The sequence below is a fragment of the Apiospora phragmitis genome (assembly GCF_038363925.1).
Source record: "Apiospora phragmitis strain CBS 135458 chromosome Unknown utg000002l:1.0-5516284.0:1.0-5523493.0, whole genome shotgun sequence".
Lineage (NCBI taxonomy): Eukaryota > Fungi > Ascomycota > Sordariomycetes > Amphisphaeriales > Apiosporaceae > Apiospora > Apiospora phragmitis.
The window spans coordinates 976,118-1,002,041 of NW_027117400.1; the positions used below are offsets into that span (position 1 = coordinate 976,118).

Consider the following 25,924-nt stretch of genomic DNA (forward strand, 5'->3'; position numbering starts at 1 on the left):
GTCTTTGTGCAAGTACGCAAGTACCCAGTGGGTAGCCTCCTTCCTGCTTTGATGCCATCGCCATCAGTGCCTTCCTCGAAGTTGTCAGTTGCCAAGTACAACCCACCTGACCGCCCATCATTACCTCAATACTTTCTTCGTGCTTCAAAGACCTCCAACTCGGACCCAACCGATCGCCAATCTCTCTTAGGCATCAAGAGCATCGACCACCCCATATTGCCCGCCCCTTACTGTCACCACGCATACAACGATTTCCAAGCGAACCACTAGAACTGAGCCAATATCATTACCATGGCCTCACATAATGCTAATACCGCCAAAGGCCCCAGCGGCCATGTTGTGCTGTCCTCTAGTGAAACGGCAAAGAGCGCGCCAGGCTCAAGCAACACAGAAATGAGCAAATTACGCTCTCCGAACCAGCCGAACGCGCCATCACCACCTCCCCCGCCGCCCAACGGTGGCTTGGTGGCCTGGATTCAGGTTGTGGGTAGCTGGTGCCTCATGCTCAATTGCTGGTAAGTTGTTCGCGATGACCGTATCTGACTACGAGGATGGGTCATTGCAGCTGTATCGGAAACATGTAAAGCAACTTCGGGCTGACCGATGAAATCTAGGGGCATCGTGAACACCTATGGTGTCTTTCAGACGTATTACCAAACCAAGTTGTTGACGGATCGATCCCCGTCCAGCATTGCTTGGATCGGCTCTATCCAAGCTTTCCTGCTTCTCTTCGTTGGGGCTCTCACTGGTCCACTCTATGACTATGGGTATTTCCGCCATCTCATTGCGATTGGTTCGTTCCTCATGGTCTTTGGTATGATGATGGTTAGTTTGTGCACCCAATACTGGCAACTCGTCCTGGCCCAGGGAGTCATCGTTGGTCTCGGGGGTGGCTGCTTGTTCGTGCCCAGTGTTGCCATTTTACCCACGTACTTTTCGACACGTATTGCCTTTACTATAGGTATTGCTGGAAGCGGAAGTGGTATCGGTGAGATCCCTCCATGGATTTGGGTCACGCACAATTCGTATTCCTGCTACTGGATCTGACGATGATATAGGTGGTGTGATATACCCAATCATATTTCAAGAGCTTGAAGACAACCTTGGCTTTGCCTGGGCTACCAGAGTCGTTGCCTTCGTCATGCTTGCCACTCTGAGTGTGCCTTTGGCCGTTATGCGACCTCGGCTGAAGCCATCGGCGGTGCGCAAGCTCTTCGATGCTTCAGCATGGACTGAGAGGCCCTATTCTTTATTTGCATTTGGTGGGTTCTTTGGGTTCATTGGCATGTACTTGCCTCTGTTCTACATCTCTGTCTTTGCCCTCCAGCACGGCATGTCATCCAGGTTGGCATTTTATCTCTTGCCAATCCTCAACGCCGGATCAACCTTCGGTCGCATCTTCCCCAATGTAAGTGGCTGCCATGCCCCTGACTTATTGGATGGGCGCTAATGCAAATAATTTCTCATGCAGTACGCGGCAGACAAGACTGGCCCTCTCAACATATTCATCCCAACCAGCCTTGCCTTGGCTGTTTTGTCCTTCGCATGGATGGCTATCTACGACACAGCAGGTCTCATCGTGTTCACCGTAATCTATGGCTTCTTCTCTGGGACTTTCCTGACGCTACCGTTCAGTACCGTGGTCACCCTTAGCCCTCACATGGGAGTTGTGGGCGTGCGCATGGGTATGGCATGTGCGATCGGAAGCTTGGGATTACTTGTCGGGACGCCTGTGGCAGGGGCAATACTCACACACGGATGGCACTCACTGCAGGCTTTTGGTGGTATAACGCTTCTAATCGCAACCGTCGCTATGTGCGTATCGAGGATCTCGAAGGTTGGATGGCGTGTCACTGCCAGGGCTTGATGCGGAATGAGGAACCAATACCTATATGGCTCTTGGTATATACGGTTCGGAGGGCACTCGCCTGGATATCGAGGCGATGGAGGGAAACGCACCAAATTCGGTCATTCTCCTCGTCGTACCCTTTCTTGGCCATTGTTGTTACGAGGCCAGATACATGGATTTCCTGCAAATCTCAATGTACTGATCAAAAGGCTGATCAGGTACATATCTTGTTGCTATGTATGACGCGTGGTCTAGCTCGAGACTTAGGCAATGAGGCCCTGAGACAGCTCTGGGCTAGAAATCCTCCAATGCATCCATCCTACAAGTCTGTACTTCAGAGTGTGCCCTATCTATGTCGGGAAATTGAATAGGGCCGGAGGATTTTGCATTGCCCTGCAAATGGGCGAGGAGCGTCGCTGGTTATACCTTATCCTATTGGATGTATTGGCGGAAAGGTAAATTGCATATTTTGTGGACACTGCTGCATCTGATCTGTCCGTCGACCACATATATACAGGAGTCCAGCATTGTTTACGACAAATAGGCAGAAGTACACGCTTCTCTCGACTTTGAACAATGGGAGACATCTAGGGAGCCGAGTTTGGAGAATTGGAGGAGCTATTAGCACCATAAACCCGCCGCACTCAACTGCCGGCCTGCTCACCCACAAAAATACCCGAGTTCGGCCCTTTGTCACGGATGTCGCATCCTCGACTGGAACGATTCTGCGAAACCACGACTAACCCAGTCCACCAGCCTGCCCCTCCCCCAAGAGCACCATGAAAATATTGGTATAGAATGCTTCGAACCGGAAGTCTCGGCAGGTCCAGGCTTATCTCGGGCGCTTGGCATATCCATTCCCACGGTTCCGTGGCCAGAGACGCGATCCGGACCACCACCATCACTAGTAGTCATGGGCTCGTTCATGCTACATCGTCTTGCCCAAACACCAAGAAGGGTGTCGGAGGGGAGGAAAGTGATTCATCAATGTCAAGAAAGAGAGATATAAAGCGGCATATAACACCAACGAGGCACGCTACATACCACGCGGGGCCCACTACGCCGGTAGCTTTCCCATGTGTATCTAGCCGATCAAATATGGGTTATCGGGTGTCAGGCTGCCAGGGGTGGATCGTGACATTCGGCAACTCGCCTTACATACGTGTATTCACCCAGTTTGTACATACCCCTCATCCAAGGCCCCCTCCTGCCAAATGGCGTAGGTAAGTCGAGATGCGTTATGCCGTTTGTACCAGGTTGTACAGGGATTCCCCACAGCGTTGAAGAAGGGCGATCCCTTTGAGGTGTGGCTATTTATCCCTTGGCGTTCATCCTCGAAACGTGTGTATATATTCCTGGTTGGATCCTGTCGTTTTCTGATACGATCTTGTGGAGTCGCTTTTGTCTTTAAGTTCCGTGACTTCCTCACATCGAAAGAAAACACAGTTGAGCCAACCCTTTCCTCCCGGCGGCAAAGCGTCATCATACAACATGGGCTCCAACGTCCCCGACCCCCTATCGCAGGTCGAGTTCTTCAACGTGATCGGCGGCACCCCTCGCGGGGCCAAGGAGAGCAGCAGCAGCCACCAGGTTGAGGACCCGCGCACCGAGGCCGCGCTCTGGGACGCGCCTAACGCCTCGGCACAGGACTTGGATGACGCCGTCGAGGCCGGCCACCAGGCCTTCAAGACGTGGGGTAGAGCACGCAGGCCAAGCGCGCCGAGGTTCTGAATGCCGTCGCCAAGGTGCTCTACGACAATGATGACCTCTTGACCGGTGTCCTGATGAAGGAGACGGGCAAGTCGCGGATTATGGCGCATATGGAGGTCCAGAGGGCTGCGTTTCATTATGAGTATGTACCTATTTGCCTTCCGAGATACTAATACTGTATATACGAATTTCAACTGCAAACCATGAGAAAAATCTCCTATATGGGCTACAATGGGCTCTAGGGAAAAATGTATTTACTAACTCTATTTCGACAGGTATTATGGTACAGTGATCACTTGGGTGAACAGCGCCTTCATGATTTTGAGTCTTCAAGGTTAACATGTGAAACCCCAACAGCGACGGTGCAGCTAGAAGACGAGATCCAGTACGAGGACGACGACATCCAGATCATCGGCACGCACGAGCCGTACGGCGTCATCGGCGCCATCTCGCCTTGGAACTTCCCGCTGATCCTGTCGAGCGTCAAGGTGGCCTCGGCCCTGGCGACGGCCAACTGCATCATCATCAAGCCGTCCCCTTTTACGCCCTACACCATCCTCAAGTTCTGCGAGCTCGCCCAGTCGGTCCTCCCCGCCCAGGGGATCTTCCAGGCCCTCAACGGCGGCGCCGACGTCGGCGAGCGCATGACGCTGCACCAGGGCATCGCCCACATCAGCTTCACGGGCACCATCGCCGTGGGCCAGCGCATCATGGCCAACTGCGCGTCGACGCTCAAGAAAGTGATCCTCGAGCTCGCGGGCAACGACGCGGCCATCGTGACCGACGACGTCGACGTGTCCGCCATCGTGCCCGCGTCGCCCTCGGCTGCCTCCTGCACGCGGGCCAGATGTGCGTCGCGTCCAAGCGGCTGTACGTGCACGCCGCACGCTATGACGACTTCGTGGCCACGTTCCGGGCCCACCTGGAGAAGATGTACGTCGCGACGTACGGGGACGCCGAGGCGCCCTCGGTCTTCGGGCCGCTGTCGAACCGGGCCAACTTCGAACGCTGCCGGGGGTTTCTGGAGGACTGCCGGAAGCACGGGTACCAGGTCATCACGGCTGGGGGCGAGGTCGCGAAGGAGAAGAAGGGGCTCTGGATCGCGCCGACTATCATTGTGAATCCTCCGGAAGATTCCCTCGTGGTGCGCGAGGAGCAGTTCGGTAAGTTCTCTCTCTCTCCATCTCTCCTTAGAAGAAAACGAAATGTAGAGAGGTAGTAGGTAAAAATGGACTGACTGATGTGCTTACTCAAACAAACAAATAGGCCCTGTGGTCCCCATCATGAAGTGGGACGACGAATCCGACGTCATCGCGCGCGCCAACCTCGACAACGCCGGCCTCGGTGCCTCCATCTGGTGCCGCGACGCCGGCCGGGCGCGAGGCTTGGCCCGGCAGCTGGAGACTGGCACTGTCGTAAGTTTTTCTTCTTCATTGTTTGCCCCTTTTCCTCTCTCTCTTTTCAAGTTTTTTCGTCCGATCCCCCTAGCGTCCGCACAAAAAACCACTAAATGACTCACTCGTCCGAATCGTACAGTTCATCAACCAGCCTCCACAGCCGCATCATGCCGGCTACTTCGCGGGCCAGAAACTGAGCGGCGTGGGCGGCGAGTTGGGAAAGCAGGGGCTGTTGTCTTACTGCCAGACCAAGTCTCTCCATATCGGGGAAGAAGTGAGGGGAGAGAGAGGCTTATGGCTTCCCCGAATGGGTTTGAAGTATTGGACAGACAGGCCACCAACTTGAGGGGTTCGAAAGCACACCCTTCTCTAGAGAAAATGGGATGAATTAGCTCACTGCCACCGTGCTAGAATGCTCATGGCTGCGAACCAGTTCGTGATATCGCCGGATCTTGTTAGGACATAAGAGACCTCATAATGTAAGAAATGCAAGGGCGAGTCGTGGCTAGATATAAACCAATTCTATGACGTGAAATCTATAGTTATGCAACGTACAAACACCCATGGCCAATATGCCTTGAAAATGACATATAGGTCAACTCTGATGGATTTACACCGATCATGTGACAAGATTTGCTCAAAGTTCATATGCCCCCTGAATAAGTAAGGACGGTAATCATCTGGGCATGTTGATCCGATGCGCAATGACCATCACAGGGATTTCTACAGCCGGTCACCGAATATTTCGTAAAAGGAAAGCAACCCCGTAGGACTGTTTTCTATATGTCGTCTATGTTTACCAACCAATGATACTGCTGTCTTGCTTTTGGCGAGAATCGCGCCTCAAGTGAACGGGACCTGTCCATCCAGAGGATCCTCATGCAGAAGTTTTAAATGCATTTGTCTCAAGCCAATGCTTTCAACGCCAAATATTAAAAGGAAAATGCAAATTGCGGCAAACATCAAACCGCCATGTGCAGAGTCGAGTACTGCATAATGTACTGAACGCCGCTTCCCAGGATGCTAGTGAAAATGCAGCAGCTTACCACATGAAACGCGTAGGTCGATCGAATCAGTCGAATTGGAACAAGACGCTGATAGACTCGCCATGATGGACACGGCGAATAGCCTCGGCAAATGCCGGAGACACATCCAGAACCTCCAGTTTGGGGCACATTTTCTTGTGCTCTTCCTGGGGAACGGAGTTCGTCACGACGATTTTGTCGATGGCAGAAGCGTTAATACGGGAGATGGCGTCGCCACTCAGGACTCCGTGGGTCAAAAGCGCATAAACCATAGTAGCCCCCTCCTTCTTCAGCAACTTGGCAGCGCGGGTGATGGTGTTTGACGTATCGGCCAAATCATCGACGAGGACGCACACACGGTTGGCTACGTTGCCCACAAGCATCATGGTGGCATTTTGTCGATCCGTGATCTTCGTAGGGCGGCGTTCCTAGCAGGTTTCAGGATTAAGAAATTTCTAAGAAAGCGGGCACATTACCTTGTGAATGAGAGCGAACTCCATGTTCAGACTGTCTGCGATCGCCGTGGCCCTCTTGGCACCTCCAGCATCCGGACTGACGACGACGGCATCTTTGAAATTCGGGATGTTTTGTTGTATGTACCGCTTGAGGAGCGGTCGGCCATACAAGTTGTCTACGGGAATGTCGAAGAAACCCTGGTATTGGGGATCGTGGAGATCAAGGGTGATGATGTGATCAGCGCCCGAACATGTCAGCAGGTCGGCAACAAGCGTTCCAGCTTGAGCCACCCATTGCTTGTAACCGGGCTTCCCCTGGAAGCTGGTGAAGTGGGCCATCTTATCATAATCATGCGTCGTGAATGCGCCGGGGGTGCGTGAGCTGCCGAGTGTAAGTGAGGAGTCGGTACGCTTGAAATAGGTGTCCCCTCCGTTCATCTCATGGGGGCCGTTGGCTGACGGCATGGCAACGGCTGCCGGCGAATGGATATTGTTCGCTGATACTTGGGCCCTGTTCAGCCTCTTGCTGAGGCCATCCATGCCATTAGCAAGTCCGGCACTCATGGGGATGCCGGGGGCAGGGGTCGCCGGAACGCTCTCGAAGGTGTAGGGCATGGGGCTGCCTGGAACCGTGGAGGGCTGTTTCGACAGAGGGGCGCCGGTCTTGTTGTAGGGCAGATCAGGTTGCCGAGAATAGGGAAACAAGGGGAGAACGGCGGTGACTCTCTTAGCGGAGCCAGTCTTGCAGGCCGAGATCATGATGCACAAATCCATGAAGTGATCATTGACTTTGCCGCCACCTGATTGGATAATGTAGACATCCTTGCCCCGGACAGAATCTTTGATCTCGCACCTGGTCTCGCCAACAGAGAAGCTCGAGAGGGTGCGATCACCGATGGGTAAACCGAGGCTATTGCATATGCTCTCGACCAACTTTGGGTGGGAGTTGCCCCCGAGAATGACGATATTACGGACCATTGTCGTTATGAGGTTCTGTCTTAGCGTACCGTTGTTGGTGGAGCCGCGGCGCGGTGGGATGCGATACACAACCAAGCGTGGTATAGAGCTTGGGAGCTTCACGGAGTGCGACAGCGACACCGAGTGAGTTGTATCAGCTCAAGGAGCCAGTCGCAAAGATGTCCAAGAAGGAAATCAAGGGCTCTCAGATGACGCAGATTTTCGTGATCGAGGGACCCGGTAACGGAGCGCGGCCAAAAACTGCAACAGCCGAGGGTAATCTGAAGGCCCTAGAGAATCGGGATTGACAGGGCGTTTTGTCGGTGAGTGAGTAGCACGCCGAGCAGGGTAGAAAAAAAGAAGACAGACAGGCTGTGCGATAAAGATGCTGGCCAGGCAAAAGACGAAGGTTAGAGATCCATAACGGACGGTAAGTTCGAAGATACGTCAGAAGAACTGGGATTTCAGATTGGTAGAGAACAAAGAAATAGAAAGAAAGCACAAGGCCGGCTGGAGGAGCGAGATGAGAGGCATTGAATAAATTTTGGAACTCGGCAACTAGGGTATGTTAGGCATGTACTGGAGGCTGTAGGTACCGTAGCTGGGTCTCTCTTTTTCCCTCTCTCTCTCTACCTCTCCCTTCGTCTACCTTAGATCAATGCAAGATTGCAAGTGGTTGATACACCGTCGCAACATCCAGGTCCAGGCCGGACTAAAAGAGACCAGTGAGACCAGTCAAACTGACTTGCGTCTTTGCTTATGGTGGGGAAAAACTTTTTTCTGTCAAAGTCGCTAAGACCCATGGGCTTTTTGGTGGTGTAAGAGGCACTTGAGTAACGGAAATGCAAAAATGTGTACCTGCTGAATTGGAGGCTACAGCGGGTTAAGATGGCGGGGTTTGGGTTTGAGTTTCCGAGGGGCTCTTGCATTTTGTGTGCGCCTGGCTAGCTTTTCTTTATGTCAACTAGAGGTATGTGGTAGAATACGCAAATTATATACAAGAGTGAATTAATAGACAGAGACAGAATAGTTCATGTATGTATCAGTGTGTTTCTGTCTGGCCCATACAGAGTGCTGGATGCTCGTGCTCTATCTAAAACATTGATCGGAGCGTCGAATTGGAGCTTGCGTACCTGGGAACGCCCAATGATGCAATGGTAACAAAAACTTCCATTAATAAGGTACATCAGTGCTTTAGTTGGGGCTCTGTTTGGAGTTGCATGTCACCATCTCAAAACGTGTAGATCTACGGGTACACACCAAGACACGTACTCGGTGTACATAAACCCTCCATTTATACAATCCGTCTTTTGTCTATCTGGCGGACTGAGAAAGAAAGAAAGAAAGAAAGAAAGAAGAGAAGACTGATTGCATCCAAACCTTTGACCAATGGGAGTTGCCGGATTGGCAGGCCGCCTGGGCCAATAGAACCTATGCGGCGCACGCAGTTGGGCGGGAAGAGCTTCTGGAGGTGTATCCGTACCAAAAATTTACATGCTGGAAAGTGGATTCCTGAGGCTCAATTCACTCCAACGATTGACAAGCATCTTCGGCCTTCCCTTTCATTCCAAGTCGCAGCAGTCTAATGAAATAATCCCCCAGACGACAAAATGAAGATCCTCGAGTCCCAGTCGGCATTGCTGACCAACCATGAGGTCTACACTTTTCTCCAGAACCAGGCCAGAGAATACCAGGAACAGAAGCGACGCGGCCCTGGCAACCTGGAGACACTGCGTAGAGAGGTATGATATGATATACATGCACCAACATGTCCCCCTTGCGCATATTCATGAACCTCAACTCACACTCTTACTATAGCTGCTCCAATACCTGAGAAGCGAAGAGAATCCTCTGTCGCAGGAGCCACCAGCCTACGATGACGAGTCCATCGCCAAGCTCCTGAAAAGGCTGAGGCCCTATGAGATCCAAAAGGGTGAGATGATCATGATCATGAACCTACGCCCCGTCAACATCCCTATGCTGAACGCCGTCCTCGAGGATATGGAGGAGCGCTTCACTGCCGAGGAGCAAGAGGACATTGTTGCCGGCGTGGAGGAGGTGTTGGGCAAATTCCCGCCCAAGGCTCAGGAGGAGGGTGATGTTGTGCAATCTACCGAGAACGGCAGTTGAAGGGATGGATAGGTTATAGCACCAGTGCTACTGATTTTTAGACATATGAACCACGCATCAGCCTGGTAAGCTCTCATCCATCTTGATGCCTGCGTTATTATTACTTGCTAACCCTTTCTCAGCTAATCACGCACCCCCCTTCGCTCTGGCCGCCGTCCGCCGTTCTGGTCTTCATGGCCGTGCTGCAGATTTCCTCAAAGGCCAACTTGAACAACTCCCCGGTCACAGACGAGCACTCCACATATTTGTCGGCTCTCATCTCCTGGGACACTCTATACGCCTCCTGAGGATAAACGATGCCGTTTGGATCCGTCTCGGATCTCAGGTCACGCTTTAAACCGAGGACTATTATGGGAAGGTGCGCCTCGATCTCTGCGTATATTGCGCGAACCTCGTTGATCCACTAGGCAGAGCGAGGTTAGATACGAGGATTGATCAAGTCGAAGAAGGAAGAGATCAGGCAAAGATGACTGTTGCGTACAATGCGTTGCATATTAATCATACTCAGTCTTTGGCTGATATCATAGCAAATGATGACCAAATCCGGGCGAAGCAGACGCCAGTTCTCTGGACTGGCCGTATCGTAGAAGTCGAAGCGGTATTGGGCATTCTTCCTGCGTGCCTCAAAGACGAATGGCTGATCAATGTCGCGTAGAGGCGCAATGTGTACCCTCCTTTCCAGAGCACTGCTGCCTTTGCTCATGCGTCTATGGCTATCAGCATACTGTTTTGGAACGCAGCGCAGAGGCCGTAACCACTTACGAGAGAAAGGTTGACTTTCCAACCTTCTCGTCCCCCAACAGCACGATTTTGATCGATTCAGAATCCATCACAACATGCTAGGCCACTTTACTTATGACCGTTGAATTCGCATCTACCTTGAATATATCTAAAGATATGTTTGATTGATAGTGTTGAACGTAGTTGCTCTGCGAATGACACTGGGTTAATAGCGCAAAGCCACTGGAGGTACAGGCAGGTATCGATAAGCTAAACAATCAACAACCAATCACTCTATGTAGGTTAGAATGCACCACAAAGCAAAGCTCCATCTTTTCGCATTTGCTAGGCGAATTCTGCGACTAATAAGAATAATGAAGGGTTTGTGACTCTTACACCGAAACGTCTGTATTAATAGACGCTCTCCTCTTTACTCGTCCATTTTGGAAGAAGGCCAAACCAAATGCATGTATGGTCTTACTAGTCGACCTGCCACAAGTCGACTCTGCTATGACTGCTGTTTCTCCACAAAACCTCTTCTTCTGGGCAGGCGCCAAAAGCGACGAGCCTGACTCAATATTATACTGCCAAAGCCGCAACTAATCCCCCAAATTTGACTTTGCGCCGACGACTTACAATAATGGATAAAGCGCCGGAATACAGCCGCTGGACCAAAGACGCTCTCATTAAGCGTATCCAGTGGTTGGAAGCCCAGAAAGTATCATTACTACAAAATACTTCTTGTTCTTCGTCCACTCAGCCACCCCAGGAGGAGGCAACGGGGCAGCAGCAGCAGCAGCAGCCAACCCCCGAAGGCGCCGTGGCAGCAGGTGAGCCGGCCAAGAAGAAGAAGTCGGGCAAGAAGAAGGTGGACGGCAAGATAGACCCGTTCAAATACAGCACGCGCCTGGTCGCCTTCAAGCTGGCGTACCTGGGCAAGGCGTACGGCGGCTACGAGTTCCAGGACTCGGCCACGCTCTCGACCATCGAGGAGGAGCTGTGGAAGGCCCTGGTCAAGTCCTGCCTCATCTTCCCCGAGAACCCGGACGAGGTCCGCTGGGAGGCCTGGGACTACTCCAAGTGCGGCCGCACCGACCGCGGCGTCTCGGCCTTTGGCCAGGTCGTCGCCCTGAGGGTCCGGAGCAACCGGCCATTGCCAAAGAAAAGGGGGAGACGGATCCTTCTTCTTCTCCTGCTGCTGTCGCCGCTCAGGATGGAGGCGGCCAAGATGAATCAGTAGCTACGGAGGAGACGGAGGAGCAAGAACTGCCAGAGGAAGAAAAGCCCTTTGACGACCACACCGACGAGATCCCGTACTGCCGCATCCTGAACCGGCTCCTGCCGGCCGACATCCGGGTCCTGGCCTGGTGCCCCAACATCCCCGCCGGCTTCTCCGCGCGCCACGAGTGCCGCGAGAGGCAGTACCGCTACTTCTTCACGCAGCCGGCCTACTCGCCTGTGCCCCACAGCCTCGAGAACCCGAAAACAGAGGTGCCGGGCGGCGTCAAGGACGGCTGGCTCGACATCGACGCGATGCGCGCGGCGGCCAAGAAGTACGAGGGTGCGCACGACTTCCGCAACTTCTGCAAGGTCGACCCGGGTAAGCTCATTACCAACTTCGTGCGCCGCATCTTCGAGTGCGACGTCGTCGAGGTCCCGGGCGCCGCGACGGCGCTGCCGCACCTGGCCCGGACCAAGAGTTCCGGTCTCCCCACCTCGTTCCGAACACGTCGGAGGCGGCGGTGAAGACGGCCGTAGAGTCGTTCCCCAAGGTCTACTACTTCCACGTCCGCGGCTCCGCCTTCCTGTGGCACCAGATCCGCTGCATGGTCGCCGTGCTTTTCGCCGTCGGCCAGGGCCTCGAGCCGCCCGCGGTGGTGGACGAGCTGCTGGACCCGGCGCGCCACCCGCGGCGGCCCAACTACACGCTGGCCAGCGAGTTCCCGCTCGTGCTGTGGGACTGCGTCTTCCCGGACCTGAGCATCACGGACGCGCCCGGCGCCGACCCGGCCGCGCCCAAGGTCGACACCCTGTACTGGGTCTACGTCGGCGAGGACAACCCGCTCAACAAGCACGGCGTGTCGGGCCTCGTGGACCAGGTGTGGCAGGGGTGGCGCGAGCGCAAGATGGACGAGATCCTCGCGGGCCAGCTCCTGTCGCTGGTGACGCCCGGCGGGACGGCGAGCGGCGACATCACGAGACGCCTCGCCCGTGGCGCCCCGCGGCACATCTCCGCGAGCCAGCGCGCCTTCGAGGGCGGCGACCGCGACCGCATCGTGGGGCGCTACGTGCCCATGCTGCAGAAGGACAAGCTGCCCGCGCCCGAGGACACGTACGACAAGGAGGCGCGGAGGAAGGGGTACAAGGACGCGGACGACTGGCGCGCGGCGCGGGCGAAGAAGTTCGAGGGCATCCCGCTGCGGTTTCATCGTCCGGCGATTGTGGAGGAGGGTGATGAATAGATACGAAAGGGGGGGAAGCGTTTTTGTTGTTGGACTTTACTTGATCGGATAGAGAGGCTTTGCATATATCCCCCGCCTCAATAGAAGAACAAATCACTAAAAATTGTAACTCATTGGGAAATCAAGTAGTAACGTGAAATGTCTATTGCATCTCGCTGGATTACTTTTGCCTTGATAATCCTTTCTCGTCATGACCAATCTCGAACCTCTTCGCCTTTCTCTCCTGTCGAAGAAGCCGGCGACTTCTTCCCATCCCCTACCATCGAGCGCCGCTTGGTATCCTTAAACCTCCTCTTCTTTTCCTGCTGCTGCTGCTGCAACTGATACTCTCCACTGCCGCCACTACCACCCCCCCCTTCATCGAACAAACAACCGCGCACCCCGCGCCAGACCTCCTCAACGATCTCGCGGCGCGGCAGCAGCTTGGGGAACACCACGACCAGCCCCTCCTCGCCCTCGACGACGACGACCAAAATGTACTGCACCCCCGAACCCCCAGAAGGCCTCGTTGATCAGCACGTCGCGGATCTTCTCGGTCGGGATGAACCGCGTCGGCCCGCCCCCCGCGCCCGCGCCGGAGCCGCCGCCGCCGCCGAAACAGCCTAACAGAATGGTGCCCGGCGTCGACCGCGTCTGGATCCCGAGCCCGCGCAGCACGAGCAGCCGCTCCTCGACGTGGATGCGCCGCATGGCCGCGTACAGCGCGCCCACACACAGCGGCACGAGGGCCCAGGCCGGGGTGGCGGCGGCGATGTCTTGCGCGAGGCGGCCGGGCGGGGTGTGACATAACAAAAACTCGTGCTGCGCCGCGGGCAGGAGCCAGATGTTGCTCGGCTGGTACGACGCCAGCGAGAAGAATTGGGTCCAGTACTCCGCGTACAACAGCAGGCCGGCGCCGAGGGCTAGGACGAGGCGCAGGATGCCGACGGCGAAGAGGAGCAAGCGCTGGGTCAGAGTTGGGTTGGGCGGGTGCGTCGAGACGGTGAATTCGGCGGTCGTGGGCGAGGGGCGTCGGACGTGCAGATGGGGCGCGGCTGTGAGCATGGTCGGTCGGGTGGATTCATCGGTCGGCGAATTGGTTATTGTGTGTGCGACGGGCGAAGTTGGGTGAAGAAGGGCCGGGCTATTGGGTTCTCATCCTTATTCGCGAGTTCTCGAGAGACGTTCGTCGCTTCGCTGGTGGTGATGTATAACAAGCAGTAGTGACTCTGGACGGATATTACAGCCTTGTTGGGTCGCAGTCTTGATTGTCTGCTTCGGAGCTTAAGTATCGAAGTCCAAAGGAATGTATGTCCTGCTACCGGCGACCAAACAATGTTTCAATTATAGGATTGAATGAAAGAAGTGCATGTTGGAGGGTGTTGTTGTCTCTTAATCCCAAGCTTGTCGTGTATGGGTGCATGCAACAATGACGGGCTGCCCTCTCTGTACAGTGTACTGTAGCTGGAGCTCCAATCAGCTTATCCACCTTATCGAGGTACCTAATCAAATTCGGCGCCCAACCGGCTAAACCCCAGCAGACCCACCGGATAGTCTACATAGTTACCAGTAGTGGAAGTGTTTTTCGACTGTAATGGTCAAATTGGTTAGAAGGCGCTTGCAATTCTCATCCCGCCAGAATTTCCCAATTCCGTCAGATCCCCCGACTGCGGCGCCCAGGGCGAATGCCGCGGTGGTCTTTCACTGTCCGTTTGGGTAACCGGCGTGTACAGTAGGCCCTAGGAAATGGAGAGTACGCTTCAGGGAGGTTTCACTCAGCAGAGTGTCTCCCCCGTCGCATGGCGCTCTGGATCACGCTTGCTCGGGGATTTGGGCTAGTGGGTTGAGATGGAGTGGTCAACTCCGACATGCTTTTTTTTATTTTTTATTCTTTTTACTGCACTCATGAATCATTATCTAGTACTTTCCAATGGTAGCCCATCTTATTCTGTATATTGTGAACTTATTCTTTTTGGCGATCTATTGATGTTGTTGGCGTGCTGCCATTGAGAAAAACTGTCGCCGCATGACTCGAACGCATGACCGCTCCCCTTTTGCCATGTACCTACCTCCCACCCGACTTCGCACAACCACCAACCCACAACCTACTTGCGTGCTGCAAAAGTTCAAGATCACTACATTTCACATACATTCAATCACTCACTTCTCGAAAAGGTCTCGATGGTAAGATGCGCATTACAGTACTCCATTGCACGAAACTAGGTAGAATCTCCATTCCTAATATAAAAACTCCCCCTCTCGTCCACTACCGTACCGTGCCAGTCTAATCCAAAAACAAAATGAAAACACCCTCAAGGTATTACCTGACAAGGTGCCGTGAGGCAGCGTTGTAAGATGGGACAAACTCCACTAGGATTCTCTCCCTCTCTCTTCTCTCTCCTTTTCTCTTTAGTCATGTCGTGAGAATGCGAGTCCTGGGCAAGGGTTTTTTTCTCCTGAGAAGTAGAAGTCAGAAGTCCCATTAACGCCCAGAGCAAACACATCTCGTCATCATCATCCCCCGGCTTTTGTTTTTTCTCTTCCCCTTTCCTTCAGTCTTGTGTAAAACATATATTTTGCCGAGCCTCTCCAGTACACCTTTCTGCCAACTGCAAACCCCTTCTCTGTCCACTGCATGCAGCATTCTTCCTATATTTGTCCATCCATCCAATTCATCCTTGTGGTGTTTTCTTTTCCTTAGGGTCCTAGTAGTTCCCGCCCATCCAGGCCGTGTGGCACAAAAGTTCGTCTCATCAATCATCATTCCCTGCCGCGTTGCCGCAAGCCCCGAGGACCTTTTTCCTTCAACCTTCATCACGGTTGATGAGTCAAGGATAGTATATGAAGTATACAATGTGTGTGCGTCTCTGTCTTCCAGATTCGAAGAGTCGAAGAGACGAAGGAAGAAGTATAGTGAAAATGCGAAAAGTAAAATGTGGTCGGCCGTTAGATGCGAAATTCAAAAAGTAGATACGATGCTGTGAGAAAATTCAAAATCCAATGAACAATGCTGTCGTTATATGATGGGAGATGTGCACCGCCTGTTGCCATTTGGACAAATTGCAGGATCCTTCCATTCTCATTCTGAAGATCCGAAAAGTAGATATAAATGTTGGGGGAGTCTCGGAATGAACGTCCTGCTGTACGGATGACGGAGAAAATGGTATCAGTCCCATAAATGAGCAGGATGAAAAACGCCGGCGCCATGCGAAGGAAGAGGAAGAAGAGGAAGAATGGTAGAAAAGCAGAATGAAGTTTGTTGTTGGAAATGAACATGTAAGTTCCATCTCGTTTTTTAGATCATCTCGCTTTGCGAGAGACCTGTGCCCGAGTTGTGGCGCGTATGGTACGTCGCCCGGACCTCGCGAGGATGCCGCTCAACCATGGAATGCTGCTGTTGCTGCTGGCTGGCCTCGTTGTTGCTCGGCGTCGGGCCCTTGTAGCTAATGGGCGGCAGCACGCTCTCGTAGGGCGACGTCTGCTCGGGCGACTTGGTGCGCTGGGCCAGCGCCGAGTTGGTGCGGCCGCGGCTGGCGGACCGCATGCGCTCGGTGGCGCGGCTGAGGCGGCCCGCAATGCTGTTGTCCTTGTTCTCGGTGACGCTCTGGCTGCGGGCGTGGCGGGACTGCGGGGGCGCGATGATGGGCACGTCGGCGTCGCTGGCGGGGAGGACGGTGTAGTTGTTGTTGTTGTTGTTGTTGTTGTTGTTGTTGTCGTCGTCGTCGTCCATGATGATCTCGATGGTTCCCTTGCCGCCGCCGTAGACTTGTGGTTGCAGGCCTGGGAGGGGCGCAGGTGGTGGCGGAGGCGGCATGGCCAGGTGCTGGAGCTCCCTCAGGATCGGGGTGGGGGCGGCGGCGGCGGGATATGGTCGTCCCGGGAAGCCCGTCTCGAGTGCCTACCACCTCCGCCGAGCATCTCATCGATGCCCCGGATGGATGCTTCCGGAATGCTCATCTTCCTCGCCGAAGAGCCATTCCTCGAGTGGGACTGGAACGAGGGCGGTTGCTGGTCATCAATGGGAGCAGACATGCATCGCTGGATCATGGGCCGAGAAGGTGGGGAGTAGACCGTAGACGGAAGCAGCGTCAGGAGCGACGGCTCCTTCGCCTCCTTTGCCGGAGACTCGGCCTTGGGCTTGTCGGGTGACGGCTGGCGCGAAGACGGAGGCGACGTCTTGGTCCACTGCGACGGGATCGGCGGAACGTTGGGCTTTCCCTTGCTGTCGCTCTCAAACTGGAGCCTCATGGCCTTGGGCGTGGCTGGAAGACCGATGAAGGGCCTTTTTCCGCTCCGCATCTGCGAGCTCCTCGTGAAGTCGGCAGTAGCACTTCGTTGCGGAACGTCCTGGGGAGGCGGGGTGGAGTTCGAGTTACTCAACTCGAAAGCAGTGGGCGGGCGAGATACGATAGGAGAGAGCTCATCCGGGTGCGGGATCGCGGGAGCCATCGGGCGCAGCGCCAGGGATCGGCGGCGCTCCTCCAGCTCGCGGGCTGCGGCCTCTTTCTTAGCCTGTCGCTCCGTCAGGATCAACTTCATCGCACCTGCGCGGGCCGGCTCCTTGTAGACCTGGGAAGACAGCGGGGCGGGGTTCTCCATGGCCTCGAGTTCCAAGGGAGTCTTGACGCGTCGCTTCCGGCTCTCGGATCGATCACGGGCTCCTCGGGAGACGGCAGGAGAGTTGGGCTCCTTCATGCCCCGACTGCGGTTGTGTCTGTTCCGGAAGTTCTCCTGCTGATCCACGGCGGCTTGGTAGTCCTTCTCGTCATCGGACCCGAAAAAGTGGCCACCGGCGGACATGGGTAGCGGAGAAGAAGGCGACCGCATCATCGAGCCATCATCACGATCATTGCTTCTTCCGCGGATCTCCAAGGCAAGTGGTCGCCGCTCTGGACTCCGGCGTCGCGTATCCCGGCTCGAGGTACGGCTCGAGATGCGTTGGGACCTTGGCGAGGTGCGTCGAATTTGGCTCGACTTCCTCACCGTGGAGGGTTCTCCGTTGTCCAGATGCATGGCGACAACCGAGTCTTCGCCATTTCGCGGCGTGCTCAGATTGATGAGGTCCTCGGGAGACATGGGAATCGGAGACGTGGGAGAACGCTTGGCCGGCTTGGGGGTATAAGTCCTGGCGGCCCCACGGCCTCGCTCCGAGGAGGCATCGCGTGTTGACTCCTTGCGGCTCCGACTGCTCTCACGGCTTCTTGCGCGGTGGTCCTCGTTTCGGTGTCGGCTGCTGCCGCGGCTACGGTGCCTTCTCGAGGGGCGCTGGGCAGCATCGATGCTGGAGATGTGGTCGTTTAGTCCCCTTGCGACAGGCGGATGAGCTCGGTGATGGCTTCGGCCGGCGCTGGATTGGGAAGTGACAGAGCTGGCTATGGAGCCGGGGCCACGGCGTCTAGTGGGCCAGTGGAAACGAGTGGAAGATGCCACTGATTGCTCCGGTGATGTCACATCGCTCATGGCGGCGTCAATGGATTGCAGCTTCAAGTCGATCCCGTCAGGCACGCGGTCTCTAGCCCCGTTCCGGCTGGTCCGACCTTGGGTCATCAAGGCAGCAAAAGACTGAGGTGACGGAGATGGGGGCGGGGGTCCTTCCGTCGCGAATGGACATCCCTCATCATCTGTGGGCTCGCAGTGGCAGCTCTGCCCAGAGACAAACCGGCTGCGTACTGCTGCTCGTCAGATGAAGACTTGCGGGAATGATGAGCGCGACGGTGTCGGCTGCCGGTTTCTTCTTCCATTACTACTGGTGTGGGAATCTCGGCACCACGAACCTCGCCGATAGAAGGCAAACGCTGGCGGCCGAAACCACCGGGCGTGGTCACTCGCGCCGAGCTGGGGGTGTTGAAAGCGCTTCGCTGAGATGGCTTAATGAAGGCCGTTGCGGGATCGTAGCCAGCAGGTGATATCGCAGACTCGGCGATAGGGGTGACGCCTGCAGCGATCGGGGTCTGTCCACCATCTCCCGCAGCGAAGAATTTCGACTTGGCACTCTGGTCCCCGAAACTGGTGATGAGCTTAAGGGCTGAGGTCTTTGCGATGCTGCGTTGCGGCCCTCGGTTGATGCCAGGGGGCGACAAAGGTGGGCTTAGCACCTCCGGAATGCTTTGGTTCAGGCTCTGGAAAGTGACTTGAGCAGCCGATGGCGAGGCCCACGGCTCGGAAGACTCCTGTCCGGTGCATGCGAAGCAGCGTATGGCGAGCTGCTGCTGGCCATGCAATACGGCGAACTCTCCCCACTTCTTGATGATCTGAGACTGGCGTTCCCAGACACTAGGGAAGTAGAGGCAAAGCAGAATCAGGGCTTCCATGTAGCGTTTGTGCGAGACGTAAATCTCAATCGCGTCGTTGTGGTCTCCCATGCCAATCATAATAGTCGCGGCGGCATGTACATCCCCACTCTCCAGTAGACGCTGAACGTAAGCTCGACCAAGCTTGTGCTGTGAGGCTTGACCACCAATGCCGCTTAATGCCAGTAACATCCAGTCGGAAGAGGTCATGTTCTCCGACGATGCCGTCATGACATCGGCGTCGATATCTCCCAGCCACTTGGATAGCAAGATTCTACTCGGGGAGCCTTGCGGGTGCCGAGACAATTCATCACGAACCAGGTCCTGGATCTCCCTGTTCCATCCAAAAATGATGCTGAGCATCTGTCGCCGCAGATCATCATTAGTTAGGCGTGATTGGTCCACCAGTGGTGCTCGCTTATAAGGGATATCATGCAGACGGCTCCTGGTGAACTTGAACAAGTCATGAACCTTCGCATCATCCGGACTCCGTGGTACCTCGTTTCTTAGACGGGACGGGCGATGGCGCGATGCGCGCGACGAAGATGTCATCGAGGCAGAGCTGATGCTGCTAATAGAGTAAGCATCCTTATCACCGAAAGGTGGTGGCTGAGCCGATGATCGGAGCGAAGAACCAGCGGAAATGTAAGTGTTCTCCGTCATCCCACGGGAGAGGACTGAAGGAGGGTGGCGGCCCCGGGGTGCTAGACCCTGCAGAAGACTTCGAGGCTTCAGAGGTAGTACGGCTGCGGCTCGAAACTGGACTAGCCGACATGTATCTCTCTTGCTCGACAATCTCCGGGGCTACATCGGCACCACGCGCGATCCTCGCCAAAGGAGACAGGTGATCGTCATCGCTTTCGGAAACCTCCGAGTTGATAGGGATAGACATCGATTCAGGGGCGGACATTGAATCCGAGTCGGTGGCGATGATGACGACGCCATGCTCAGACTGCTCCTCGATCGATACTGGGGGCGATGGTGGCAAAAGATTGGCCGGGTGCTGGACATTAGCGACCATCTGCGATGGCGTATTGAGGTCGAACTGCTGGACCGTGTTGTTGGCGCCGAGCGTGAACAAGGTCGCACCCGGGCCGTAGACAGCAAGGCCCCTCACATGTTCGAGTGTCGGTATGCTGTCATAGGTGACGTGTTTTGTTCGGACATCCCATGAGAGGGTTTCGCTGTAGGGAAGTTAGCCACACAGGATCGTGGTTGTAAGCGCGCGCGTATATGCCGTGCCACATATCCAGAAGAGGAGGTGAGCAAACCTTTCAGAAAACTGGATAATGCGGCCGTTCTTGGACCAGCCCATCCAATTGGGAGCATTCTGGTAATTCTCGGTTCGTTTTAATATCCTGACCACTTTGGCCGGGTCGTCGCTGCTATACGACTTTGCCACACTCCAGACCCGGAGGTCACCGTCGTTCGTCTGCACCGCGAGCATATCCGACTTTTGGCGGGATGAAGAGGCATGCCACGCGAGGTTCACAATCGGGGATGGCGCTCTATTCGTGCTCAAATTGTGCAAAATCGTGAAGCGTGGTTGCAGAGTTGCAATAAGTAGCGAGCCATTCTGGTATCTAGAAATTCCATTAGTTGGGCCAGGATACGCATTGATAATTGACTGGTGAAACTCACCCAATTGCGAATGTCCGACAATCTGCTGCTGGGGCCAATGCTGTTACCGATATTTGGTCGATAGTCCTAGCAGAGATATGTTCTGATGTTGTGGGCTCGAACAAGATGATATTTCCTTGCGTATTGCCTGATGGTAGTGTTAGTCAACTGAGTGCTTTCATATAAGGGGCTTTTGCGGTGAACTCACCAAAAGCAACATTGCCATTGCGCATCCAGGCGGCGCAAGTCAGGTTCTCGTATGAAGCGAATCGCGCAACTTCGTCTCCTGTCATCAAGTCCCACACAATGGCGGTCATATCTGTATCGTAGCTGACGACTAACCGGCCAGCGCCAATATCGCTCTGGGTATCGACTGCTAGGAGCTGGACTTCAGCCGAGTGGCGGGAGAACCGCCTTTCTATTGTTAAACTATCATGGTGCGCAACAACAACCGAGTTGCCCTCTGTTTGTCGGTCAGTATGTGCTAAGCGTGCATGGGATATATCGAGCACGTACGCCCATATAGCAGCATGCCGGCAGTTGCCGCGCATGGCTCGAAATACTTCATAAGCGGTGTTGGCGAAGTGAAGTCTCTTGGTTCAGCAACCGCCTTGCCCGTCCTTTGGGAGGATTTCGCTGACGATGCGATAGATTTCTGAGGGTGCCGCGGCACCGACGGGTGGCTCCGGGACGACATGGTGACGGCAATGCTTTCCTATACCAGACAGTAAGCATGTTGAGTCGATACTACTAAAAGCCCCAGCCCCCGGGTCTAGCATGCCAGCACCAGGCACGGTCCAATGCTTCTTTATAGACCCGACGAACTCCCGCAACAGGACAGGGCGACTGACCTCGGCGTGCGACCTTGTCTTCGGAATGGATCGTGAAGTGACCTAAGGAAGCGGGGACGCTACACAATACGGGATGCGAGCATCACACGCTACACCCAACTGCCCGTTCCCGGGAACAGAGTCCCTCTCAGTTCGGTCGGTGTACCGACTATATGGGGTCAGGTGTGCAAGCCAGGCGACGAGAAGAAAAAAAGCCGGTGGATCGCAGATGCGTATCAAGTAGCACGGCAACGTGCGGCCTCGGAATCCGGCGTCGGTAGAGACAACAGTGTGTCTTTCGCTTGGGTTGCTAGAGGAATATTAGAACAGCGGAAAGAAGAAACAGACACATTGCTTGGGGGAGGTATTAGGTTATGTCGCACATGGGTATGGGTAATCGGTTATCGCCTCGTGGGATGGTGGTGCATTAGTGGTGGTGGTACTATGGTTGATTCAAAAGTGGTGTGCCGGCGCTTGTCTTGCATGCAGGACTCGTGGGTTGAAGTCCGTTTTAATGCAAGAGAACACAGCGTGAGCAGCATGGACGGGATGCAAGAAGCAAAGAAAGGGACCGATGAACAAGTTTCAAATCCGGGGTGTGAGAGAGCAATAAAGTGAGTGTCCTCTATCGCCGTCGAGGAAGGCCAGCGCCTAGGGGAGAGGAGTCTCAAGCTGTCAATGGTTCGAGTTGCATATAGCAGCAGGGTCAAATCTAGAGCGGATACGGTCCGGCTAAGCCAATGTCTGCATGGTCAAGCAGGGGACAAGGGTCTGATCAGCCATTGCATGCCGGGTCGAGCAGGGGGGAGGCCAGGGTAGCGAGTTAGTCGAATTGGCTTTGAGCCTGGAGATCGAAGGTGACTGGCTGCGCTGCAGCAGCCCAAGACATGGGAGGCCAGAGGGGAGGTATCCAGTCTTGGGGATATAATTAGCCTCAAGCCTCTGGGTGCATTGTGGCTCATGTGTGCCTTGATAAAGCAACCTGCTTGCTGCTGCTTGTCACTTTATGCAGTCTGAGTTGGCATGGCAAGACACGATTCCCTTCTCTGTCTATCTAACCCGAGGTATAGCGAGAGCGAGAGAGGTAGGTAGGCAGGTAAGCAGGTAGGCAGGTGGAGGCGAAGCAACGATCAAGGTGAGCATCTATTGATCCCAGAGCACGATGTTACTACCCACCTAGCTGCTATGAATGAATCGTACACAGACAGATCTTCGCACACAATGAGCGCAGCGCTACACGCAGAGAGCTCCGCTGATATCCTCCGGGATTAGTTTCGAGTTCACCGTCCATCAGTAACGGCTGGTGGCTGGCCCGCTCCAGTACTCGTGACAATCTCGCCAGCTAGCGGTGACTGGGAGTGACTGGAGCTCAGGCGTCATGGCCGGGATCATTTTGCACGACATGATTTCCGAAAGAGGGCGAACAGAGGCATTGTATGGCTGAAGCTGGCTTGTCTCGGCCGGGGCAGGTGACTTCCAAGAGGGCTCGCTAAAGGTGAGCATCGGGGCATGAATGGCTGTGATGGAGATGGGATGAGGTTCGTTGATCCCCCTCCGCTCGCCGGGTTCGCTGGGCTGGCAATGATTAGCTATTGTATCAGACACTGCCAATGCTCAACTGGTTCAATGGGCCGTTTCGCCATTGTTCAGTCATGGCTGCTGGGGAAAACAGTATGGTTGGGCAGAGATTGGCGGGTTTGGCAGTGCGTTGCTGTGAAAAGATTGGTAGAAGTGGTAATTGTTGCGCACGTCGTTCCTCGCAGTAGCGCCGAGGTGCCGTGAGAGGGCGGCTAAGGGCACGGATTGGCTGGCTAGGCTGCAGGGGTGCCTTGGGGCGGACGGTGATGATTGGCTATAATAGAGCTGCTAAGGCCTGACCTGGCGGTTAAGGATGCGTGACCAGCGCCCTCGTTGGCTGACCGGTCGACAGGGGTTTGGTTTTCTCGTTTCTCTTTTCTCTTTTCCTTTTCTTCATTCTGCCCCATCGAGAGAAACAGCATAAGCTTACTTATTAGCTGCGTCTGGAAGAGGAGAAGCTCTCCCTCCTTCAATGTTCTTTTCCTTCGTTATCATACAATGCGCCTGGCTTGGCAATGGTGAACAGGTAGAAAAATAAAGATATCACATAATCAGCCATCGTCGTCGTGCACGAGCCAAAGCACCCCAATTAATCTATATGGTGGGCCTGTTCTGGATGGATTTGGTAGTTCTTCTTGCACCGCACAATCCCACATACAGACCGTGTGCACCGCAAAAAGTAAGCAACTGCATCTGCATCTGCATCTGCATCTGCAACTGCAACTCTGCCCTGCTTCGCCAACGTCTGCGTCTATACTTGCACTTGCTCACTCAGCATGCCCCAAGTCAGTCTAGAAGATGAAACCCCCAACATGGAAATAACGGATGGTCGTCCAAGGGTTCGTCCGTCTGCCAGGGTTCCCACCCAGGATTTTTATTTGCTTCGCTGCTTGCCCCGCCATGGCAACATCGTGGCTGGCAACCATGCGACTACTCTTGATTGAGTAGCACCTCACAATGGCTGCCGACGCATATTGCAACGATGCTCTACTTTGTGAACACGGCATTGTGCACGACCAGAGGCGTGGCATAGTAACAGAGGTCTCACTTTGTCCTGCATGCAAGTCAACTGAATTGGGGAGCCGTGATGAATTACTTGCGTCAACCAGACTGCACTGCTGGCCTGCGCTCCCGGATCTGTACCCAGGTAGGCATATATACCGGGGATGGCTGGGAGAGACGAAAGACGGGAAGCTTAGCTCCGCATGCCGGAAGCCGACCGGATCCCTTGATCGACAATCTCCCCCTCTGCTCTGCTCTGGATCTCAGGAAAATCACATCCAACCCCGGGTTGCCTGGAGGGGCAGGTAATGGCCTGTCTGATATACAGCTCAGCTGTCAGCTACGATGTCGCCTGATCCGGCCATCATGAGAGGCCACTGGCCTTAAACCCAGCCATTGGATATGTCACTATTGGGGGCGGGCTTCAAGAACAGGAAGGGAAGAGAATATCCTCGATTTCTCTGGAAACTGACTCATCCATTACAAAACAACAACTCGAGGCGCCCAGCGGGCGGAGACGATTCCGGTATCTCACTGAGGCCAGGCGGTCAGAATGTATGTTCCAACGACTTCTTGACCTCGATTCACACAGATATGATGTTCGGGCCCGAATAGCGGATCCGTGTCTCTCGATGGCTTGAGATCACAAAGTCCAACGCTCCATACCCAGTGGCATCAAGCCTCCTCATCACCTTCGGGCTGGATCGGGGTCAATTACCCCGCGGCCCAGCTCAATTTGCATCAGTACGTGTACTCCTTGCCATGGGGGGCTTGCCGCGCTCATCTGCATATTACTTCAAGGTAAGCAGCCGCCACGGGCTGTATCGGGATCCATCCATTATCCATTATCACCAATCAATGGACAGCACCCCTTGCATGGAAATTCATGTTGTCCTACCCAGAGAATCCTCGTATTCTAGTCTGCCCGCCGACCTGCTGATGGGCTTGCACCTTATTTGCTTAATGTCACCTCACCTCAACGGATCATGTCTTGCTTCCACCTGGGGCCCCAAATTTCGCCGTGTAGAGCGGCCGAATCCCTGACATTGACGATCATGACTGTGAGTGAGTGTGCTGAAGACGAGTTCCATGCCGGATGGTAGTACGCTAAAATGCTGCATGGCATGATCCGACCAACCCCGGTTCCTCCACCTTGAAGCTAGCGCAGACCGAGCAGCGGCAAGGAAAAAAATGTATACACCGCTATCATGATGGGCTGGGCCGGGAGATCACCATCCATTGCATTGCGAGTTAGCTAATCATGTAAGTACGGTAGGACAAGCATATCCGCGCCGCTGGCAGAATCCTTCCAATAGAATCAGAGGCGGGAAGCAAACAGGCATTGTGCTTGGCCCCCAGATTTTGTGGCTCGAGGAGAAATGAAATCATGGCCCCCAGATGCTGCTACTATACTCAAAACCAACAGTGCCCCGTTCAGCCTGCTTGGTTCGTTCAGGTGGGATTCCCTCTCCAGACTTGTTGGCTCAATGGTACGCTGGGCTGCAGCCGAGTTCAAGCTGCAGATGAGGAGAGAGCAAGTGGTGTGTGTGTGTGTTCCAGAGACCTGGGTCTGCTGCACCCGGAGGAGGAGCAGCCTACCTCCAGTCATCTTTAACGCACACAGCCGCACTTCGCCGCGCGGGTAAAATTACGGCATACTTGCATACCACCTGACACCCCCGTTGCCCACCAACAGGCTATGACGCAGTTACAATGTAGTAGGACTCTACAGCACGCATGCACCTGGTAAAAGCAGGCTGAGATATTAGACCAGCATCTATATTTGGCACGCTAGGTTGCCTGGCCGACTGTCATTTCTTATTGTCATGGTCATCCTCGATCTTGAAGAGAAGCGAGATGCCGGATCTAAGCCTTTGTGAACTGTTACACAAGCGGGCCCAGCCTCCTGAGTCTAAAAGT

General features: G+C 54.6%; 9 protein-coding genes across 9 annotated transcripts; 4 read left to right on the forward strand and 5 right to left on the reverse strand.

The window, feature by feature from the left end:
- Nucleotides 1–291: 291 nt before the first annotated feature.
- Nucleotides 292–1,867, forward strand: PG994_001141 (uncharacterized protein; the record flags this gene model as incomplete). Its single annotated transcript, XM_066852550.1, has 4 exons — nucleotides 292–515; nucleotides 615–988; nucleotides 1,059–1,408; nucleotides 1,472–1,867. 4 exons carry the CDS (start codon nucleotides 292–294, stop codon nucleotides 1,865–1,867), a joined length of 1,344 nt encoding a protein of 447 aa, XP_066720691.1.
- Nucleotides 1,868–3,340: 1,473 nt separating this feature from the next.
- PG994_001142 (uncharacterized protein) lies at nucleotides 3,341–5,302 on the forward strand (the record flags this gene model as incomplete). The annotated part of the gene is given in 6 exon segments (XM_066852551.1): nucleotides 3,341–3,540; nucleotides 3,552–3,701; nucleotides 3,894–4,365; nucleotides 4,407–4,722; nucleotides 4,826–4,974; nucleotides 5,096–5,302. The coding sequence occupies 6 exon segments, from the start codon at nucleotides 3,341–3,343 to the stop codon at nucleotides 5,300–5,302; spliced, it is 1,494 nt and encodes a 497-aa protein (XP_066720692.1).
- A 726-nt stretch (nucleotides 5,303–6,028) lies between these two features.
- Nucleotides 6,029–7,414, reverse strand: PG994_001143 (uncharacterized protein; the record flags this gene model as incomplete). The annotated part of the gene is made up of 2 exons (XM_066852552.1): nucleotides 6,029–6,409; nucleotides 6,458–7,414. The coding sequence occupies 2 exons, from the start codon at nucleotides 7,412–7,414 to the stop codon at nucleotides 6,029–6,031; spliced, it is 1,338 nt and encodes a 445-aa protein (XP_066720693.1).
- A 1,589-nt stretch (nucleotides 7,415–9,003) lies between these two features.
- On the forward strand, nucleotides 9,004–9,523 carry PG994_001144 (uncharacterized protein; the record flags this gene model as incomplete). Its single annotated transcript, XM_066852553.1, has 2 exons — nucleotides 9,004–9,135; nucleotides 9,212–9,523. The coding sequence occupies 2 exons, from the start codon at nucleotides 9,004–9,006 to the stop codon at nucleotides 9,521–9,523; spliced, it is 444 nt and encodes a 147-aa protein (XP_066720694.1).
- Nucleotides 9,524–9,641: 118 nt separating this feature from the next.
- Nucleotides 9,642–10,353, reverse strand: PG994_001145 (Rho-like small GTPase; the record flags this gene model as incomplete). The annotated part of the gene is made up of 3 exons (XM_066852554.1): nucleotides 9,642–9,926; nucleotides 10,005–10,230; nucleotides 10,286–10,353. 3 exons carry the CDS (start codon nucleotides 10,351–10,353, stop codon nucleotides 9,642–9,644), a joined length of 579 nt encoding a protein of 192 aa, XP_066720695.1.
- Nucleotides 10,354–10,883: 530 nt separating this feature from the next.
- PG994_001146 (tRNA pseudouridine(38/39) synthase) lies at nucleotides 10,884–12,705 on the forward strand (the record flags this gene model as incomplete). Its single annotated transcript, XM_066852555.1, has 3 exons — nucleotides 10,884–11,378; nucleotides 11,456–11,942; nucleotides 12,002–12,705. 3 exons carry the CDS (start codon nucleotides 10,884–10,886, stop codon nucleotides 12,703–12,705), a joined length of 1,686 nt encoding a protein of 561 aa, XP_066720696.1.
- A 188-nt stretch (nucleotides 12,706–12,893) lies between these two features.
- PG994_001147 (GPI-GlcNAc transferase complex- PIG-H component-domain-containing protein) lies at nucleotides 12,894–13,749 on the reverse strand (the record flags this gene model as incomplete). Its single annotated transcript, XM_066852556.1, has 2 exons — nucleotides 12,894–13,160; nucleotides 13,186–13,749. 2 exons carry the CDS (start codon nucleotides 13,747–13,749, stop codon nucleotides 12,894–12,896), a joined length of 831 nt encoding a protein of 276 aa, XP_066720697.1.
- A 2,230-nt stretch (nucleotides 13,750–15,979) lies between these two features.
- Nucleotides 15,980–16,498, reverse strand: PG994_001148 (uncharacterized protein; the record flags this gene model as incomplete). Its single annotated transcript, XM_066852557.1, has 1 exon — nucleotides 15,980–16,498. The coding sequence occupies one exon, from the start codon at nucleotides 16,496–16,498 to the stop codon at nucleotides 15,980–15,982; it is 519 nt and encodes a 172-aa protein (XP_066720698.1).
- Nucleotides 16,499–16,518: 20 nt separating this feature from the next.
- On the reverse strand, nucleotides 16,519–21,291 carry PG994_001149 (WD domain-containing protein; the record flags this gene model as incomplete). Its single annotated transcript, XM_066852558.1, has 7 exons — nucleotides 16,519–18,305; nucleotides 18,344–19,678; nucleotides 19,740–20,158; nucleotides 20,246–20,557; nucleotides 20,616–20,742; nucleotides 20,803–21,057; nucleotides 21,111–21,291. The coding sequence occupies 7 exons, from the start codon at nucleotides 21,289–21,291 to the stop codon at nucleotides 16,519–16,521; spliced, it is 4,416 nt and encodes a 1,471-aa protein (XP_066720699.1).
- Between the last annotated feature and the right edge of the window lie 4,633 nt (nucleotides 21,292–25,924).